General features: G+C 43.1%; 1 protein-coding gene across 3 annotated transcripts; it reads right to left on the reverse strand.

Moving 5' to 3' along the window:
- Positions 1–1,513: 1,513 nt before the first annotated feature.
- mindy3 (MINDY lysine 48 deubiquitinase 3) lies at positions 1,514–21,333 on the reverse strand. 3 transcript variants are annotated; one of them, XM_076109098.1, is made up of 17 exons: positions 21,085–21,333; positions 20,264–20,599; positions 20,075–20,098; positions 19,782–19,861; positions 19,459–19,519; positions 19,190–19,372; positions 19,006–19,057; positions 18,176–18,290; positions 17,858–17,931; positions 17,627–17,706; positions 17,332–17,402; positions 16,369–16,449; positions 7,718–7,790; positions 5,676–5,748; positions 4,094–4,181; positions 3,096–3,167; positions 1,514–2,456 (listed from the first exon to the last, which is right to left on the reverse strand). In XM_076109098.1, exons 2-17 carry the CDS (start codon positions 20,355–20,357, stop codon positions 2,307–2,309), a joined length of 1,371 nt encoding a protein of 456 aa, XP_075965213.1. In that variant the 5' UTR covers positions 20,358–20,599; positions 21,085–21,333; the 3' UTR covers positions 1,514–2,306. The 3 variants fall into 3 exon arrangements, with proteins under 3 accessions (XP_075965213.1, XP_075965214.1, XP_075965215.1); XM_076109099.1 differs by having other exon boundaries at positions 21,002–21,139; XM_076109100.1 differs by lacking the exon at positions 20,075–20,098 and having other exon boundaries at positions 21,085–21,330.
- Between the last annotated feature and the right edge of the window lie 212 nt (positions 21,334–21,545).

Consider the following 21,545-nt stretch of genomic DNA (forward strand, 5'->3'; position numbering starts at 1 on the left):
GCTCCCAATCTGCTGTAAATCAGATTGGGGAGTTTGTTTTAAACTAATAGGCACATTCGAGATTAATTCATCTTCACCACCAGACTCACTTTAAGACTGCAGTGGAGCAGCACCACAGTCAGTGGTGTGTTTTCTGTCAGCAGAGTTGATAGGAACCAGGTGAGAAGGTGAGGTAAAGAGTGAGAAGACCTTGACCTGCCAGATGGAGGAGCGTCTCACCTCCATACCCTCCACCTGCTCTCCTCCTTCAACACATGTCCTTCCATCCATCCAGCAATTCATCATTCCGTCAATCCCTTCCAGTGACCCCGTCTCCTTCCTTTGTTTCATTTAATTTGTGCAAACTTGGTTCACCTTGTCACATCTACCTGATCCCCTTTTGTGCAACAATGAAGTGTGTGTGTGTGAGAGAAGAGAGTAAGGGAGAGGGTCTGTTCTGTCTCAACTGTGTCTATGTAAATCTATGAAGAGAGGGAAAAAAAAAAAAACACGAGCACAGGAGGAAAAATACATAAAAGAAATGGTGATGATGGTGGAGTGAGGCGGCAGCAGACATATTCCTGTTCTTTTGGCCCAATTGGCTTCAGTGTGGCTTTTCCCCGGAAGCCAGGTAACATGTTTTAATGCAGCTTAGTTTCAGTGTGTGCACACTTTCATCTGTAATCCTTTTCGCCAGTCTCACATTCAATACAATTCTCACAGACATCCCATTTCCAGGAATACACACATTTACACAGACACACTGTTCAGGTTAAGTCCCGTCAGTCTGCCAATGTGTTCCGATCACAGATTTACTGCAGGTCCGCCTGGATTGATGGTTGCACCCGCACAGTAGCGCTTTCTATTCTACGCACTGTGCCCACGTCTCTCTTTACAAACTCCTGAGACTGTTAGGCAGATTGTTGTGTCAGATTAGGCCCACATCCTTTCTGCATTAGACAAATCCATTAGACACGCACCCAGCCAATATTACAACACTCATATGCAGGGATGCATACTGGAGCCAGAATATCTGCAGATACACAAACACAAAATGCATAAACATAAAAACTGAGCCAGAACAAGGCACTTAAATGGTATAAAGTACTCTTCCTATAACACGTGCCACTTGTCTTGAGTGGCTACTTAATAGCACACAGAATCACATGCCAGACATGCCACTGTTTTTATAGGATGCCTTATAAAAAGGGCCAATGTTTCATCTTTTGGGGAATTTTGATGACGAGCAAACAGAATCATGGAGTTTTTCTTTCTTAGGAGGAATATTTTCCGGTTACACAAAGGCACGTTAAGTCACCACCAGTGTCTTGGAGATTTAGTGAATTACTGATTTAGAGTCTCTGGGGACACGAAACATGTGATGGTGTGTGATTTAGTGTTGAGGAAACCAGAAAGACCGTGGCCATCCTAAACCTGAGGTTGTCTTATGTCAATGTCAGGATATTTATGAGAAAAACACACAGAGAGGAGGACATATATGATTTTTTTAAAAAAGGTACCGAATCACACAGCATTTGAACAAAAAAAAGTGTTTATTCCAGAACCTTTGAGTGTGATAATAAATACATGAACACTTGGCCAACATCCTTGTGTGGTGCACAAAGCACGCACACACAGACACACAGAGAGAGAGAGCACCTAAACCAGCTTCATCTCAGTGAAAACAATGAAGAAACCTTTTGTTCTATGCGTCTGGGTTGGTCCCTTTTACGCTGTAAACGCTTATCTGTGAGTGCGACGGTGTGAATGTGTTCTCAAACGTGGAAGGCTTTGGTAGATTTTTCCCCTCAAACAGTCCTATAGCTGGATTAACAGTAGTGCTTTACAGTCGACTGGCTGTACAAGTGGCTCAGCGTGGGTTGTGGTGACACACTTAAGTCGTTGAACCAAACCAGTTCGCTCTCCAGTTCGCCTATACTGCTTAACTGTAGCAGAGGTGTCGGGACAGAGCAGTAAAATAAACAGTCACTTTTTTTTTTTTTTCTTCTTTTAAATAATTACATCATCAACAGGATGTGTGTCAAATATAAGCCATGGTGAAGACCATAGCATGAACTGTAAAGGTGTGTTTGTTTGTGGAATATGTGAGTGAGGATCGAAAAATGGATCTCAGGCAAGTATGTTAAGTCCATGAATGTGTTCGTCTCAGTCTCTTGTGGGCATTTGTGTTTTTCCTCCATCTGTATATGTGTGTCAGGCGAAACCTGCTGACCTTTCAGGGTCAGTGCACAGAGAGGAAGTCGGAGAGGACTGAGTGTGTGGAGCAGTAGTGGTCCATCCACGGACACACACAGACTGTGTCGGTGCTAGTTCAGTGACGGGGAGCGGTCGGTGGTCCACAGAAGCTCGATGTAGGGCCACCTGGTCTGTAGGCAGCGCTTCACTGGAGTGTCGTCGGTCCGAACCATGGGGTCCTCAAAACCCAGCACCAGAGCCGTCCCCTCCACATATTCCACCTGAGCACACACACACGCACACAGTTAACCAAACACCCAAATTTAAACACTGTCTGTCATATTTCTTCTGAAGGGGTCAGGGGTGAAATGCAAGGGATGGATGCAAGTATACAAACAGACATACACACACACACACACATACACCAGCTGAAGGGGACTGCAGGTCTGTTATTCCCATCTGGAGCTATGGGAATGGAATTGCCATCACCAACCTTAAAGGCATCAGCCGCCATGTGCATATGTGTGTGTGTGGGCGTGTGTTTTTGTGTGGGCACACATCTGGTGCCATTCCTACGTTTTCAGGTAGATGTATGGAAAAACTCTGCTTTACAGACTAGACAAAGCTGACAGATGAAGAAAGTGATATTCCCGAGTACCATTTTGTTTTTTTGCACAGCCACCAACTGCATCCTCTGACAATCATCCATCACAACTCTGTGGATCCTACATCCATCACAACTCTTGTAGGAACAACATGCTGATTCGTAGAGATCTGTTTGTGTGTGTGTGTGTATGTGTGTGTGTGTGTGTGTGTGTGTGTGTGAGTTCATGAAGAAGAGCAATAGGCAGAACGAGGGAATATGAAAAGGACTCAGCAGCAGTTGCTGTGATTAACCTGAACATGAAACAGTGTCTTACCCTCTCGTTGTGGTTGGACTGTTTGAGTCCATTGTAGTGGTAGACGGGGAATGAGTCTGGGATTCCTGAATCCTGAAACAGAGTGAAAAACATGCAATGTTGTTAGAGAGCCTCTGTTCTCACAGAGAAGGAGGTAAAGAACCACAGAAGCAGAACATTTTTGAACCGAAAAGTAAAACAGACACATCTCCTGCCTGCAACCAAAGCTCAATGTTAAATCCCGCGTGTTCAATTTAAACATGCGTGTGTGTATTTGTCCAACTCCAATTACCAGACAGCATCCAACACTACAAAAACGTCCGAACAATGACATCGAGCCTAAACACTTCCACCGCCTTTGGCTTAAAAAGGTGCAGAATGCTAATAGGGTGTGTTGTCTGAGAGCGTGTCCCAGCTTCTCGTGTTTAAATGCCTATATATGAAACCCTAACCCTCACCCCAATCCCACGTGTGTCTGAGTGTGTGTGTCCAGTTGGCTAATGGTAGTATAATTTCTTTGCGGCTCGGGGCCGTTCCTCTGGTGAGTCCCTAAAGCCCTGATCACTTTAACACAGTTCCCCTGTATCTCTCCCTCTGCCTCATAAAGCAGTCCGACTGCTCTTTCTGAGCTTCTCGGCAAGTAACGCCACACACACACACACACACACACACACACACACACACACACACACACACACACACACACACACACACACACACACACACACACACACACACACACACACACACACACACACACACACACACACACACACACACACACACACACACACACACACACACGTTTTGGGCATTAAAAAAAATGTTGATTTTCTAAAACAGCACTTCACATATGCTTGGGAAAGAGACGTGTCACCCATACGTGTGTGTGTACAACTCTTTGTCCATGTGTTCTAACTATGATATGGAATGTATGACTGGTGGAAGGTATTCGTCATACTGTTTTGTGTGCATCTTTGAGGTGGAAGTCCACCTTTTGCGCACACACACACACATACCTGATCGGGGAAGAACTCCAGCAGGAACGGGCCCAGTAGAATAATGCCCAAACTCTCTGGATCCAGTTTACTCTTCACCAGACTGACACTGAGAAGGCACACACACACAGAGAGAGAGACAGAGACAGAGACAGAGAGAGAGAAGGAAGTATGTAAAAAGGGAGTAGAGAGAAACATATCAACAAATCCAGAGAGAGAAAACATGCAGGTCAAAAAAGTACGAAACAACAGTCTGCAATGTTTTGTGTATGAAAGCCGAGTCAAATTTACGATCACCTCATCACTCAACGTGGACTCATAATGCGTGTTTTGCTGCATGTTTTCATGAATATCGTGGTGAAACTAAATATACCTCTTTCCAGACATTCCTTGGTGTTAGATCAGTGTTATTATTCTTTCACTGTCAGATTGCCCTTTTAAGGCTGCAAGGAGAGAAGCAAGGGTTATACCGAGACACAGAGGGAAGGCAATGATGGTTTCTATATCGGTCGATATCAGTAGCATGTGCAGCAGGGCGGCATACAGAGTGGACAGGGAGCCTGGCTGAAGTGTCATTGAGCAACACTATGAATCCCTAGAAGAGGTCAGATGTGCTGCTCTATAGCAAAGTTAGAAAAAAGAGCATCTCCTCAGGAATCAGTATTATAAATCTAATTTTGATCAACAAGTGGTTGTGTGTTGATGGGGGTCATAGGAATGAATAGTTTGAGGTGGGTTTGAACAGTATCCACTGCATGACTGTATTAAGTATGTATGTATAAAAAGGGAAAACCTCGAGGCAGTAAGAGCTTTTGTGGATTTACACTAAATCGTACATCAACGTTTAATTAAATGGAATAAAAAAAAGATAGAATAACTATCCCAAACACTAAAAAGCAAATGATCAAGAGACTGAATCCTGACTTTGTCTGAGAACAGTCAGTGTTCACAAAGTTGGTTTACCACAAATGATATCAGCTGATATGTGACATTGGTCACAGGCAACTGAAAACACTCTTTGCACGCATCTTCCATGAGTGATGAAAGCCCTCATTTCATTACATCTAGATACTCCTATTACCCCCCCCCCCCCCCAAGCACTAAAGATGCTACTTTTTTTCTCATGGTGGCATCTCTGCAGTAACTCTCGTTTTGTAAGCAAACTCTCCTGTTTGCAGTTTGCCGTGTTGTGATGCATCGCCCATCTGGGGGTCTGCAGAGCAGATCAGTGGTCCAGTTACTTGGCCGAGGCCCACGGCTGCAGCATTTGGGGGCTTACTGTTCCTCAGACGAGAACGTGCTTCTGTTTGAAGCGGCACTTTAAAGCATTTCCTCCCTCTCAGTCTTTCTTCCTGCTGTTAATGATCTCCCTCTAAGCCTCCTTTTTCGGACTCTTTAATGCGCTTTTATAGTTGGCTCTCTCTGGTCTTACTTTATAGGAGCCTGGCAGTGAAACATGAGCACAGGGCTGCTGACCTGGCCTGGCCATGACTTAGGAGTTGGAACTTTAGAAGCTCTACAGGTGCCCCACACACACACACACACACACACACACACACACACACACACACACACACACACACACCAACATGCAAGCACTTACTATTCAGGCTCGGAGACAAGGTCAAGGGCTTTCATCACGTCCTCCAGCAGAGATTCGGGGATAAAGCCATTATCTGGAGAGGGAGAGCGAGAGACAAAGAGAGACTGATGCATTGGCTGAACCGGACAGAACATAAAATACAGGCTGTAGCTGAAAACCAGGGAAGGCCTTCACCTACACATGTGGCACAAGCACTATTTACATCACCGGCCCTGGGGAATGAAATCATCCGACACAACTAAAAGAGAAAACTCTCTCTCTCTCTCTCTCACACACACACACCTTGTCCTTTCTCGCTGACCTACATTCCATGTGATTGCTTTACCTGAGAGGAGAAGGCTCTAAACACTAACATGTGTTTTTGCCTGAAAGAGTATGTGTGCGTGTGCGTGTGTCTAGGCACTCATTTAAACATCCGTATGAGAGCCTGTGAGGCCGGTTGTTTGGATACATCCATAAACCCCATGTGTGTTGTGAAGAAGATTAACTGAGGAGCGCTCTGCTCGTCCGCTCTCAAGCAACTCAATCTTGCCTTTTCGATGCCAGATGTTAGCCTCTCAGTGTGACAATAGACAGTTTGACAGCGAGCAGAGGACCAATGACAAACGCCACATATTATAGAGCATCCTGAGACAGTAGGTTGCTGAATGCGTAGGTCTGGTGAGTCACTGCAGTGCGTGTGAATGCGTCTGGCGCCCCTTTTCCACAACACCGGGAGCTCTGCTGACTCTACATGTGACAGACAGATTTATGGGCTTTTTACACAGCGCTCAACTGCGCTACTGGCTACAGCATGTGTGTATATACATTGCATCGTGTGAGAGTCGTGTACAGTGCCTCCTCCTTGCATGTGTGTATACATGTATATTTATATCTCTGGAAGCGCCTACTGTAGTCCGTCCGTGCATGCATTTGTTTGTTTGTTTGTTTGTTTGTGTCTGTCTGTCTGTGCACAAGTATGTTTGGGAAAAGACCATATGGCTCGCAGAATGTCCCAGCAGACGATAGCAGAAGTGGATTTGAGAATGTGCGAAGCTGTATTATGTGCAACAGGAAAAGACAGATGGAGAACAAAGGGGAAGAATAAGGTGACAGACAGTTGGGTTTACACATTTGTTTTCGAAGATGCCAAAGCAGGCGAGACTGTTTCAGCTGGTAGGATTAATGTAACATCCTTTTGCACCACACACACACACACACACACAAACAGATCTCTACGAATCAGCATGTTGTTCCTACAAGCCTGAAAGTGAATACTCGTTTTTTTTTTTTAATGGCGGCGACAGAGAAGAGCATACTTCATTTCACAATGAAAACACATGAATATGAAGGTTTGCGTAACGACGTCAGGTGCTAAGCTGAACACTCTTCATGCTGGATATGCTCGTGTCTCGAGTGAGACATCTCTGCATCTCTCGACAGCAGAAGAAAAACATTACGGAACAGCTGTTAGGACTAAATGTTGATCTTGAGGCGACATAAATGAAATGCAGCAGACTTCCGACTTTCAGTTCATCCGACATGACAGCCTCTTTAACTTTCTACTGTCATTGTGTCCCTCCCTGCTTCCTTCCCCCTCGCCTTTTAAGCCCAGTCACCTGGAAGTGACAAGAAAGGCGGTTTAGCAAAACGAGGAGGAGAGGGAGAGAGAGCGGGATGGTTGACTCAGCTGTAAGAGGAGCTGATCTCACCAACCTAAACAACAACAGTGGAGATGAAGGGAGAGAAACAGACCCTCGTTCTTTCTGAAGAAGAAAAATAATGGAGACGAGAAACAAGAGGCGAGGAGGGCAGTGGAGGTTATAAATGCATCTGCTCAACCAGGAAGAAGGGAAGAGAAATACAACAGGGCCAGGATATTGTTTGCTCAGTGTGTGTGTGTGAGTGAAAGTTTGGATTAATCAAAGTACATCTGTGTGCCAGGGTTTTCATAAAGCCGGTGTGGTAATGAGAATGGTCTGTAAAAACAAGTGTGCTGGGAATGAAGCCAGAGAGCAACATAATGACAATGTGTAAATGTACGCAAAACACTTGTTCATTACCTTCAGGATCAAACGACTGGAAGACCCTCCTTGCCTGTTCTGATGGAGACTCTGGACCCACCAGGGACATCTCCTACAGGGAAGGAGAAACAGAAAGACCGGAATGAATGAATATGAGAGAGAGAGAGAGAGAGAGAGAGAGAGAGAGAGAGAGCGAGCGAGCGAGAGGAGAAAAACAAGTGCAAAAGGTGAGATTGTGCATTCAAAATTAGATGACATTGTGGAGAATGTGGCTTCATCAGTGCTGAAATATTAGAACAACATGTACATGTGTGTGTGCGAGACTATGTGTAATCTAAGGGGCCAGTGCAATCACCAGAACCCATCGGGTTATTAACCGATCTGCTGATAAAGTTAGACGGCTTGTTTTCACTCCAAACACACAATCAGGAAATTGAGTCTTACACATACAACCGTTGATTTATGTCGAGCTCTACAGTGTTTGTTTGTTGTTGAAGTTTAGAACGAGCAGTGTTGGCAGGGAGATTAGAAACAGGGGTATGTGTGTGTGCATGAAGAGAAGAGGGTGATGCCCCTATAATGTAGATGCTGATTGAATGAACACTTCATTGTTCTCTGTACACCAAGGGACTCAAACTAAATGCTTGTCAGATCATCTAACGGCACATAAAACCCACTCGGCTCACATATACACGTCCGCATTCGACAATATTTGTAACTTTCTGCAACAGAATCTGACAAACATCACATCTGGCTTTTTAATTATTCATACAACTACTTCCAATGGTGCAACTGAGTGAAACAACATGAACGCCACCCAAGAGAAACTGCTCAAATTTGCATGCGTCTTCCCATTTGTAAGATAAACTGCATTGAAACAATAACGAAATACAAAAGACAAATATACAGCAGAGAAGCAGTGTGCCACAGCCAGAAGGAGCGCCTTCATGTGAGGCCTTTTTGAACAGGTGTAAACATTTTACTTTTGGATGATCATTAAATTCCCAAGTTTGTGTTTAGCATAATGAACACTTACACAAGGAACGTCTCCTTATGCCATCTCTTATCTTATCAAGCGTCATGTGATATCTTCAAGCTCACGGTCAGATCTTGCCCAGAGCTAAAAGCTGAATAACCATCACCTTCTGATTATCAACATTGTAAGAAAACAATGACAATGAATGCAACGGTCTCATAGTTCCTTAAACATATTATATGATCTAACCATTTAAAGAAGTTTAAGAAGCTCAGAGGAGATGGAAGGGATATTTTTTACAAGAGAAAATGAAATGAGATACTTCTCAAGGAGATGCATTTCAGCCTTGTGTGACTGACACACACACACGCACACGGCGAGAGTCAGAGGGTTCTCACTGTTCTTCCTCATGAGTGAGGGAGGGAGTGTATTTATGACAACGAAGCGCTGGACAAACACACAATGTTTTTGGAAAGCAGACGAACCCTGCTCATCTCCTCTCGCTGGCCGCTATTAAAGCTTGAGCCTCAGATCCATGCAGGCTGTTAGAGTTTCATGGTCCACTTATTAACGTATTCTGGGCTTACTCACACAGAGAGAGAGAGAGAGAGAGAGAGAGAGAGAGGAGAGAGAGAGAGAGAGAGAGAGAGAGAGAGAGAGAGAGAGAGAGAGAGAGAGAGAGAGAGAGAGAGAGAGAGAGAGAGAGAGAGAGAGAGAGAGAGGAGAGAGAGAGAGAGAGAGAGAGAGAGAGAGAGAGGAGAGAGAGAGAGAGAGAGAGAGAGAGAGAGAGAGAGAGAGAGAGAGAGAACTCCCAGCTGCCGGCTCTTCAGATGCAAAGAAAAACATGCACAGGCCAGTGAACACGCGCTCACACACTGTTCTGTCACAGAGTATAGCAGGGAGGCCCGGTGTGTTAACATTACAGGCTCCATAAATCTGACGGTAGATTTGTTATTAGCTAGATATGTCTGTGTTTCACTTACAGGGGGGAACAAGGGTCGTTTTGGTGTGTTGGGAGGAATAAAGTGCTTAAAAAAAAAAAAGAAGAAGCTGTTAGCGGTTGACTGCATCCTAAAGACGAACATACTAAATGTAGGATTAACAGGGAAGCGTGCATCTCGAAACATGACCTGTTTTGATAAACTGTTGCTAGAACTAAACTTATTACATTTATAAACAGTATATCTGACCTAAGAAAACAGCTCTTCCCCCAAGGTGATGAGCAGCTAATCAATCTTAGGCTGCCACATTTGTATGTGGCAGCTGCTGCTGTAAGTGAACCAAAGCTCGGCTAAAACAGTTTATTATCTTCCGAAGCAAGACGTATGCAAGTCTGAGTAAATCACCTGGTAATAACACAGTTACAAGATGTCAACACTTTACCGGAAGAAGAAACACTCCTAAGTGGTCATCTACAACAAAAACAACTTAAAACATATCATCATTGGTAACCTGTACACGCTAATATGAGGCAAATGAACACATAGAAAAGACTTGTGTGAGCGTCACATCATGCACAGACAAACATAAGAGCTGCAGAAATGACGTGATTGTGTGTGTGTGATGACAGGTCTGCCTGGCTGTCTTTCATCTATGTTTTACTAGAGGCCCGAGGAAGACGCTGCTGAGTTGGAAAACATGTCACGGAGCTAACGCACTCCACAGGGAAGGTGTGTGTGTGTTTTCGTGTCTCCGCATTTCTATCCTCCCAATCCCACTGTGTTACAGTATGTGTGAGCGTATGCGTGTCTGCGTAAGAGAGAGAATCTGCAATAATTAGGCCTGTCCCCTGCCGAAGGTTGTTTGCTTATATTCGAATAGAAGCCGGCATCCTGTTCTCTCTGTGTGCCCAGATATCCATACTCATGCGGAGATGCATTACAATGACACACTCACAAAAGGACCTGGCATCAGCACAGCCCGTGACCCCCTTAACAGAGGAGCAACAACAGGCAAGAACAACACGCAGGCACGCACTCCACGAAGGACTTCAACACACGACGTAATGCAAAACATTTGCTGTGAGCAAAACAAGAATACATTTATTGACATCACACATGTCTTCATCAGACCAGATTTCCTGCATTACACCCTCCTAGATAAAGAACATAGCTCTGTGTTTGAGTCTTATTTGGGGGGGGGGGGGGAAATGGAGTCTACTGACCACTGCCTAAACCTTCAACTCTAGCCATCTGCACTTCTGCTGCTCTCTTCCCACCAGACTTAGTGGCTTTCTTAGGTTGACAACTCATCTCCTTGAGGTCTTTTTCCTCTCTTGTTCCTTCTCTTGCCAATTCTACCCCTTTGTGTTTGCTTTTTCCTGTGCTAAGTAGCTACTACACTTCTGGAGTATTTCCTCCCCTACAACCCTTGACTTTTTTTTCCATTCTTGCCCCCCCCTTTATCTCATCTTGCAGGTAGGTACTTCAGGAAAGACAGGTAGGCATAGTACTTTACTAGAATTACTCTCTCTTTCCCTCCGGTCCAGCTAAAGAGCCATTGTTTGTGCTGAGAGGCTCCGAGTGGCCATAGAGTGCGTCTGAAGGGATCGGTTTCAAGACAACAAAGCAGAGGTCTCGGACAGTGTCTCCTGCCTTGTTCCTAGCAGGCAGCGACAGCCACACTACATGACAGGCTGAGCAGGGAGTCTGTGTGAGGGCGTGTAATCTAGAGAGAGTCTGCGTTTACTTTTTTCACCTTAAATAGCCGCAGTCACATGCGATTACGAGTACAGAAAACAATGGGAAACCTATCTCTCCTGCTGCAAAAGGAGTGTCTGCAGTATCGTGTGTGTGTTTCAGGTGTGAGCGACAGTACAAAAGTCGTGATTTATGGAGCTGTCTTGGATGAGAAAGACGGTGTCTCATCATAAAAGAGAGGCAACACCAGAGGACAGTTATATAGCGTAATGACGGGTCCTATAACAAAAGACGACACACAAAGGCAGAATAATGCAGCACACACACAGTGACACAGACAGCTTTTCATCCGACTACAATGACCCATGGTCTGACCTGTCACACATTATTAATGACCGTTAACGTACTCCGCTTTGTTACTGTGTGGCCCGCACCCTCTGATCACACTAAGGACAGAAAGTAATCTTCTTTAACAGAAAGCACACTGGGAGGACTAGTATAATTCAGTATTATCATGTGTATGTATGTATATATATATATATATATATATATATATATATATATATATATATATATATATATATATATATATATATATATATATATATATATATATATATATATATATATATATATATATATATATATATATATATATATATATATATATATATATATATACACTGGCACCGTATTGTGTTTATATGATCATATCATGTTATCATTTTCAAATTTCTGTTGTCCAAAAGACTAATTCTGAACGAGCTGCGAGTAAAAACTAACCACATTTCGGTTATGGCAGTTGTTGTCGATTACCTTGTCGGATTTTGCTACAGAATGGTATATTATTACTGGAGGCTCATTATTGACCTTAAGAATACATAGTTTGTGATATAATATTCTAAACTCAAGATTCTCTTACTAGCTTTGACACCTGATCACATTTCATTGACTGGAGAAGGCTGCAGGATGCAGCTGAAAGCTCTGGAAAAAGGTAATAAATCAACATTGAGTTAAGAATATTATTTCTATTATCATAATGATTTTCAGAGATATAGCTCAGCCCTGTTGGCCATTTACTGTGTAGTGCTGTTACAATACCAAATCCATACCGGCCTAAAGTATCTCGATACGGAAATGATGAGGCATAAATGACAGAACACGGAACTTAAAACTCTTTTGTCATTCATTTAAAAAAAAGAAGAAAAAAAAAAGAAGAGATTTTGACAATGTCAATGCAAGAGCATGTAATGTAAGCTATTTTGTTGAGTTGCTACTAGCGAAATGCCCGAGTTAATTTAAGGTCCCGTTGATAAGCAGCGATGGAGTGTATATGTCTAGGGCCTTTATTGTGAACGGTAGTTCGGAAAAAACTCTAGCTGTAATAGGCAGCAACTAGAGTTGACAAGGTGGGAGCAACAAATAGTTTCCCATCTGGGTTTGGACGACAGAGCCTACTTGTTATTATTGTATTAGCTTCATAAGTATAGGTGCAACACATAACCCTCAGCAACAGTACTTTAGTGCCAGATCTCGCTCTATAAGTCTGCTTTGTCGACAAGAGCACTTGTATTATCAGCGTGCATGAGCGAAAAACACGCCCACTATACCTGCAGAGTGTTGCACACACACATTGCCCTGCTGTCGCACACCGATGTAACACAAACATATGGCTCTTATTTAAACAGTCATTCTTAAATTATTGGTATAATCACATGGGGTATTGTTGAGTTTTTAATTGCGATACATTTCTAGTATTGATATATTGTGCAAAACTTGCCAATAAAGCCTGACTGAAATAAGCTGACCTACATTAATGGTGTCTGCACACTCGCATTTTAAGTTCTTGGTCCTTACCAGTCCACGAAGGACATGTTGCAGACAGGAGTCTGAGTCTTAAGGGACACGAAGCGCCACAGCAGCTGCTCTCTCTCTTTAGTAAATCACTGACCCAGAACACGACTACTGTATACACACACACACACACACACCCTTGAGAAACAGAGATACAGCCTGTGAACCTCATCACTCCGCTAGAGGAGAGGAAAGAGCGATGAGAAATGTCACAGGAGGACCCCCCCCTCCCCTTTCCCGAGTGACCATTGCAACACTCTTTAAAGTGCATCCTTCCTTTCCTTTCTTCCTCTTTCCGCCCCATGAGGGACCGATAATCTGAAGAGGATGGCTGAGGTGCCCAAGGGAAACCTTTACTTGGGCAACCAACCTGCTGCACATTGGAGTAGATAGTTTTTTCAAAGACAGGAATGGGGAAAGGAAGGAAGAAAGAATCCTTTTTTTAAAACATATTGCATGATATGTCTCATACATCACCCATCCCTCTTCTCCTTCACTCTGTCCTTTCTACCTTTCCCTACTTCCTCTGGCATCTCAGAAACTCTTGTCCAAAAACAGATCCTATTACACACACACACACACACACACACACACACACACACACACACACACACACACACACACACACACACACACACACACACACACACACACACACACACACACACACACACACACACACACACACACACACACACACACACACACACACACACAGGGGTGTTGTGGGTAGGGATCAGAGTTGGTGGAATGGCCTTTGTGTAGGTAGATTAGATAAAAACACTAATGCTATTAAGCTGATGGTCTGAAAGCCACAGTCACACACTGACAGCGACCCAGGGGAATACACACCCGTCCCCGATGGCAGACAGAAGGAGCCGCTGACACATCAGAAGCAGGGATCAGGTTTTCTGCTTTTGTGGGGATGGCTCTGTGTATCGGAGCTAAAAGCTACATAACCAGGTAGCGTGTATTTTTGTATCACCAAGCCTGGGAAATCTCAGCGTGTTTCAAATTAGCTCCAAACATTGATTCCCTTTCAAGGAAGACAGGGTCACATTGAGTGCAGTCCCCCATGTCGCCCCCCCCTCCCCCTTAGGCTCAAAGTTTTAGAGGCGGCATAGTGTAGCGTCAGCTCATATGCATGCATGTGTGTTTAAGTGCGTTCCCATACTCCAATGGGACAAATGGATCCAGATGGGAACTCTGGAATCACATTCCCTACAGGAAGCCATCCACCTGAAGACACACACACACACACACACACACACACACACACACACACTAATGCTAATCAGGATTAGGTTCCCTGGGCTCTGGAATGTGTGTGTGTATATGTGAACATGTCACTAGTGCCAGGGGGAGTTGTAGCAATCGGTAAGTCTGGTCATCAGCGCATGCATGACGACTTTGGTTCATCACTGAGCCAACATATGATCTACTCGCACAGGCAGGCTAGAGCTTAATGCATGTAACGGAGCTTTTAATCAATGCTATATTAAGGGTGTGGCGTTATGATGGAGATGATTGCCTGGTGATTTTTCTGCTTCGCTGGTGCCATTTTCACAACAGCAGGGAGAATCGACACCAACCTGCCAGCTTACTTCACAGGCTACAGCAATGGATCGTGTTACGTGTTCACTGATAGAGATGATAAACATGCTTGTCTGAGTGCAAACTGTGTACACACATCCACACTAGTACAGCGATCTGATGAAACTTCTATCCAAGAGCCAAGGTTTCTCTCAAAACGACAACAGTAGGGTTGACCTCAATCAGGTACTGCATTCTATACCTTGTGGCATAGTGCATATCCGCGTTGATACTGCAGGAGCAGGACTTCATGGCCCTTTTAGAGAGCCCAGGAACCCTTTTTCCTTTCACACAAAGCTAACTACAGCTCAAGAGTACACTACGCAGCACAGAATCCCACATTTGTCAAACACAAGCATCCAGAATGCAACAACTTGAACAGAGCAGTCATTTGGACTCAAGCCCTTATTACTATAACAGACCGAACGTCAAACATATGCTTGTGCATGTTGGCATCAGAAGAGTGTTTTGCCCCAGCCAGCTTTTAACATTTAATTAAAACTGTTAACAGCGTCACAATGTTTGGATGTCACATGTTCAGAGCAACAGGTGTTTCAGTTTAATGAGTGACCGTGTTAATTGGTGACTTTCAGCCAAATGCGTCCATGGTTGTTCATAGTAACTTGTGTAAACGGTTGGCGTGGATAATTAAATTAAAATTGATTGAAGGTTGTTTTTTTTACGAGGACACCCACATGTTCCGTTTGTGTTTTCAACAGCTGCCGTCCCTCAGAGCAACCACGGACGCATTGAACCGAGAGTCACCAGTTAACATGGTCGCTCGTTCAATCGAAACACTGGATGGATCTGTGGCTATTAAACATAACTACGACTGGATTGAGGACACGATCACAAATGCTCACGTTTAACCTTTGCTATTGCATTCCCATTGTACTTCCTTTGCCCAACTGCATGCAGACACTTGCGTACGTCATCCAAAAACATGAAGGAGACGAGATCTTTACTCCCTTTGAGACAGGTGTCTTGCTTTTTTGGACACGTCTCAAACCAAGCAGCTGCTTCTAAATCTCCATCTAATTGTCCTTTTCTTAACATTTCTTGAGATGCAGTGGAAGCTCAAACATGAATACGCTGAAGGGACTGTTTGTTATTTAGTTCCTGAGTGTTGTTTCTTATGAACAAGTGCCAGGACAGAAAAATGTGTGATATCCATATTGTTGAAATGAACCCAACAGTGAGGGTAGACAGAAGTATACTGTAATAGAAGCTCTCGCTGGAGCCCCAATTCAGCAGTTTAGATTACCGTCATACATTACGAACACATTGTTTAGTTGATCACAGATGGCTAAGAAACTTGAATTGTGTGTTTTCATGTGCGTGAGAAAGCGAGAGCATGGAGATGAAAGTGTGCACTTGTTTCCCCCCCCCTTAATGCTGGATAGATCAGCACTGGCCATATATGACTATCTCCTGCACTCATTTTCCCTCCCCTCCTCTCCTGCCCCTCTTTTTCCCCCACAGTGATATCTGACCTGCACTATATTAAATCGGTTAAGCACATTACATATTTTGGTTTTCCCTACCTGCTGAGGAGACTGGCTCACATTACGCACTGTGTCTTTGTAAGTGAAATATGTGTTTCTTGTGGATGAGTGTATTGAACTTGCCTTGGCAAAAAACACAGAGAGGTGAGTTTCACTGCCAAGGATCCAAATAGGGAACTTTGGAGACTTGAGGAATGCCCCGACCTGAAACACACATGCACACAATAAAGGAATGTGTAACAAATGAGTATCTATTTTCAGTCATCTTCATCATGAATCAGTAATTGCTAAAAGATTAACATCAGTCTTTTCATCACGTACATTAATATTTGAACAGAGATTACATGTTGTAATGTACATGAACAGCATAATAACTCTCCGGATCCCGAACAAATAGTACTTAATGAAATGGAAACCATAAATGTTAATGTTTAACTCATTCTCACTTGGATCTTCTCTTATTACTGATCTACCTATGCAGCTTGAACTTGATTGCCAGAGACGAACAACAAACCAAATTTATGAACAGCGTAGATATGAGCATACCTCTCCTTATTTGATACGAGTTGGGCTCTTAAATCACTCTTAACAGCCCTCTTTGGCAGACATCTACTTGCTCTTAACTTGTTATCGCTACTTACTTTTTTTTAAGCTTACTTATTTTGGCAATGATAAATAAATTCCAAACATGATTCCTGTTTTCAAGACGAATATGTCCCGTTACATGTATTTACAAATATCTATGTTTTGTACACTGCATGTGTGCCAGAAAATAAAAGCGTAGTGAGAAGGAGTAGGAGAGGGTTTACAGTTAGTCTGTTGGGCCGGTTTCCTCCAAACACATATGTTCACACGGTAGCTCTGACTGTGGTTTGTGTTCAAACGTTGGATATGTCCCACATCTTAGTAACAGAGAGCATTCATTTGTTTATTTGTTTTCCAAGCACTCTCTCTGCTTATAGAGTAGGTGTCTCAATTCATAGAGTCTTCAAAAAAAGATCTACTAGTCCTATGTGTATTTGCCATGAACAATTTTTGAACAGTTTGCTTTTGCATAATCTTTTGGGAACCTGTACGAGTCTGTACCTTGCAGTAGCGGAGAGATTCCATAAGCGTGAGGAAGCCAACTGATGCCTGTTTATGAAGACCATGAAGTTCTACCATGACAGGGAGAAAAAAAAGAACAAAATAAGAATTTGTTAAATTACATCAAACTGGCATTCATTTGTGCCTGTTGCACACTGCTGTGGGATGTAAGATGTATTGCCCTCTGGTGGATAAATGTAAATCTGGTGCCACAAAACTGAGTTCTGTAAGTTTGATATATGAGCATGTCTGTTGTGTGAATATGGTGCGTCTGTGCGGATGCAGCAACTCTTACTCATGCCAGAGCACTCCCTGTCTCCATCCCAGACATTAGAGACAGCATGGCCAGTGATAAGGAGGTTCACCAGGCTCTGACTGAAAAGATAGATAAGAAAGGAGAGATTTAGAGAAAGCAAAAGATATCCAACATTAGATTCACACAAACATAACCACACAAAGAAAGATCTTGCAATGACGTTTAACTTTTTTTTGTGCAACTAATTGACGAAGAAAGGCGTTTTAATACCTGCCATGGCCATGCACAGGGTCTATGAGAGGCTCCATCGTGTCCTGGATCTCATTTCTGATATTCTCGATGCCCTGCACAGAAGAGATAAGTCCGCATTTCATTTTTTGTGTATTTGAACATTGATGCAACACAAAAGAAAAATGACTAAAAATGATACAACACAATAAAAATCGTATTACCTGCAACAGATTTTTAAAAATGTCTTATTTGATTATCACGTTATAAATATGCTATCAGAGACAACATTGCCAAAATAATTATTTCCAATCAGTATTTAATATTTATATCCATCTCTCTATCTAGCCTTTTCTTTACCTTGGTGAGGATGACAGAGTAGAGGAATAGCAGGACTCCACAGCACCCCCTCCAGGTGTGGCAGAGAGACAACACCTCCTCTCTGAGACCAGACACTGACGTCACAGTCCGCTTACTGCCGGATGGGAACAAACGTCAGGTTAACTTATGAGATTTGTTGGGTTTTGGGATCAATGAGACTGATGTATTATTTGTATTTGTCATGTCTACTTGGTAAAAATAACTTTCAAAATGGGGAAGAAATCAATTAAATGCATCAGAGGGCAAAGAAAAATCTAATATTGTCTATTTGGAGCCACTACCCTCTTTTGCCCCACCCTGGAAAGCTTGCAAGTGGAGTTGTTGGTCATAGATAGCATGAACTTCATTACTGTGAGTCAGCACTGCTTTTTGCTGACCGTGGTCTCAGCTGCCAGTATGCTGTGTGATGGAAAATCAATATGTCCACTGGCCAACGCAGCCTTGCATACATTTAGTCTGGGTGTGTGTGACAGACATTAACTCTGTGAGAAGGGTTTGGAAAAGGTAGTTTTTTGTTTTTAACTAGGCAATCAGTGAAAGTGCTGAGTCTGCAAATTGTGAGAGTGAAATAGCCAATTCAATGTGAAAGCCAATTCTTACAGACTAGATGAATCAAATACCACCTATCCCCTTCGCTGATACTAATCTGAGAAATATGAAGTTCTCTATCCCAGTACTGCATAATGGCAACGGTAAAACAAGGATTTGTGAGGTCTTAGTAATCCCTCCAGAAACCCACAGTAGAGACAGCTTGGAGGTAGAGACAGATACGAGTATAAATATGCAAGGTGTTATCTGCAGTCACTTACTGGACAGCACTGTGAAATCGTTCAAAGCCAAGGTCCTCAGCAGCCAAAGCAGCTAGGCACATGAAAACACACATACATGGTAACATCAGAGCATGGCACAGAAAAAAAACTACAAACTGTTAAATGGATCAGTAAGAATTTGTTTGTACACCGTCATTCTGAGTGTGACAGACATAGGACTCACTGGGCTGCTGTTCTTGTGGCGGCTGGCTGCTCTCTGGCATGTCCTGTGTTTGTGACTGTGTGCTAGTATGTGGGCTTTGTCCCTTGGCCCAAGTCACCAGGCAGAACCCTGTGGAGGGGCTGGAGCAGGCAGACTCCAGGATTTCACTCAGTGTGGAACACAGTGCTATTTTCTGCTCCTCTTCTAAAACAGACACAAACATAAAAGATAGATGACATAACAAGCCACACAAATATTTAAAACAATAGCACAAGGTGTGGACAATCTACCCGTCATCTGTCTCCAGTTGGAACTCTCTCTGTTGAAGAGCATGTTCTTTACGAGGAAAGCCTGTAAAAAAACACAAACACAAAATATTCCATGGTGCACTTTGATGCACTCTCAGACTTTTGTGTATACTTTATTTGTGTGTGATCAATCATTTTTTTTAGTAAATTAAGCATTGCCACCAATGCGTATAGCTATAAGCCTCACAGACTAAGTTACCAAGTAGGTGTGCCAGGTGTAAAAGCTGGCTCACTGTAAAATGGGAGTAAATGGAAACTGTTAACTGGCCCTGATAATACTGCAAGGATGTTGAGCTAGACCATACCTGGACAGGTGCCAGGACAGCACACGGCCCTCCTTCAAATTGCTCCAGTGCAGTTTGCTCATTCTCACAAAAAACAAATCCTGTAATAAAAACAATCAAGACAACCTTAAAAATGTTCATCTACAACAAATAAGGCTGTTGGTTTTAGACACTTTCATCCCGCACACATTAAAAAGCCACAAATGCATGCATGCTCACATTGACGACCACCGGCTAAAGTAAAGAGCAGGATCATGTGCAATATTCACACTGAATCACTACACGACAGAATTGTATTGTTCTACTTATCTGACCTTCATTCAGCTGGAGAGGAGGACCTATCAGGAGAAATTACCTGCTGTACTCTTTTGGTTAGAATTAAAACCCGGGATACACTTTGCTCTCAACTGCACATGGGTGAACTACCCTGGTCTTGAGTGTATTTCCCGTTCTGCGAAATAACACTTTAATTCATATAATAATTCAGAAACAAAGCATCATACCTTGGGTCCATCTACGGAAGATGGAGGCAGACACTCTTCCACTAGAGGGTCTCCCCCAAACCAAATCCACCACTTCTTCATTTAAATCCAACATGACAATTCTTTACAGCTGGTGAGTCCCCTACTCAGTCCAACAGCCACAAGGAAACAAGAGAAGTCTTTTGTTGAGGGCCAACTTGGTAGCTTTCTCTGAGCTTTCTTTTGATAGTCCCCTTCTCTCGACAGGTGGAGCCTGTGACATTGGCCACAAGCTACCTGTGCTGTTCGACACAGTCCGACTCTAGTGGCTGGCAGCAAACTGGCGGGTGGGAATGACATCAACGTAGCCACACAAGCCTGCGAAGTAATGGGACAAAAGCATTAATGTCACTATCTATAGGGGAACACACTTTTTAAAAGATAACTTTATTGCATAAGGCGACAATGGCGCGATATAGCTAGTTTATATATATATAAGTGTAATGCTATATAGCCTACTCGCTCGTAGTAACAACCGACAAAGCTAACAGTTGTGTTAACGTCCAATAGTTGGCACTAGCGCGAGGTTAGCAATGAAGTACTGAGAGCAAGATAACGGCTAACAAGTTTATTTTCTGCCGAGGCGTTGTTAACTCGTTAAACTATAGTGAAATAACGGCGTTACTGGTTGTTTTAAAAGAGCTGAGTTGACTTGATAATGTCAGCAGTTAGCATTAGCATTACTCCTAGCAGCTATTTCTTTCATTGTCATTCAGTTACCTCTCACGCTGTAGCTATGCCGATAGTTGTTGTATGACTTCATACGGTTTGCCGTTAGTTCGATGGCGTTAAAGCTTATTTACCTTGATACACAGTCGAGTAACGTGAATCCGGATTGATAAAATATGTTGGTAGCAATTTCACTATCAGCAGCGTCTCTGTCAATCGTTTATTTACAACAGCATTGTTAAAAAAAAAAAAAAAAAGGTGTGCGTACATTTTGACGTAGCTGCCCATTGGTTGAAATACAGAAAGTTCGTGATGCGTCAAGGGGTTCAGCTTCAAGGAGTTACCTCATTGGCCTACAGGCTAAGTCAATCATATTGAGCACCCGCCCACAAACAAGGAACCGTTTAATTAATTTAAAGCGCGCTTTAACGGCGTCTTGGGTAAAAACAATTAAAACTGTGGTATTCTAAGGTTACGTCAGTATTAAATCATGCGTTCAAACGCAATGTCTAACAAAATGTCAGACCTTTTTCCGTGTAAAAAGGTTTATTCCTATTATTTCAAACCGCTCGTTATGTCCATTACCTCTCTCCGT

The sequence above is a fragment of the Anarhichas minor genome, unplaced genomic scaffold (genome assembly GCF_050575085.1).
Source record: "Anarhichas minor isolate MPS153535 unplaced genomic scaffold, ASM5057508v1 ptg000041l, whole genome shotgun sequence".
NCBI classification, from domain to species: domain Eukaryota; kingdom Metazoa; phylum Chordata; class Actinopteri; order Perciformes; family Anarhichadidae; genus Anarhichas; species Anarhichas minor.

Bases quoted from the DNA above. Each gene is read 5' to 3' on its own strand.
- mindy3 (XM_076109098.1), bottom strand. From the start codon at position 20,357: ATGTTGGATTTAAATGAAGAAGTGGTGGATTTGGTTTGGGGGAGACCC. The intron at 20,099-20,263 runs GTATGATGCTTT...TTCTCCTGATAG, and splicing joins CTTCCGTAGATGGACCCAAG to GTCCTCCTCTCCAGCTGAAT. The intron at 19,373-19,458 runs GTAGATTGTCCA...TGTCTGTTTTAG, and splicing joins CAACTGGAGACAGATGACGG to AAGAGGAGCAGAAAATAGCA.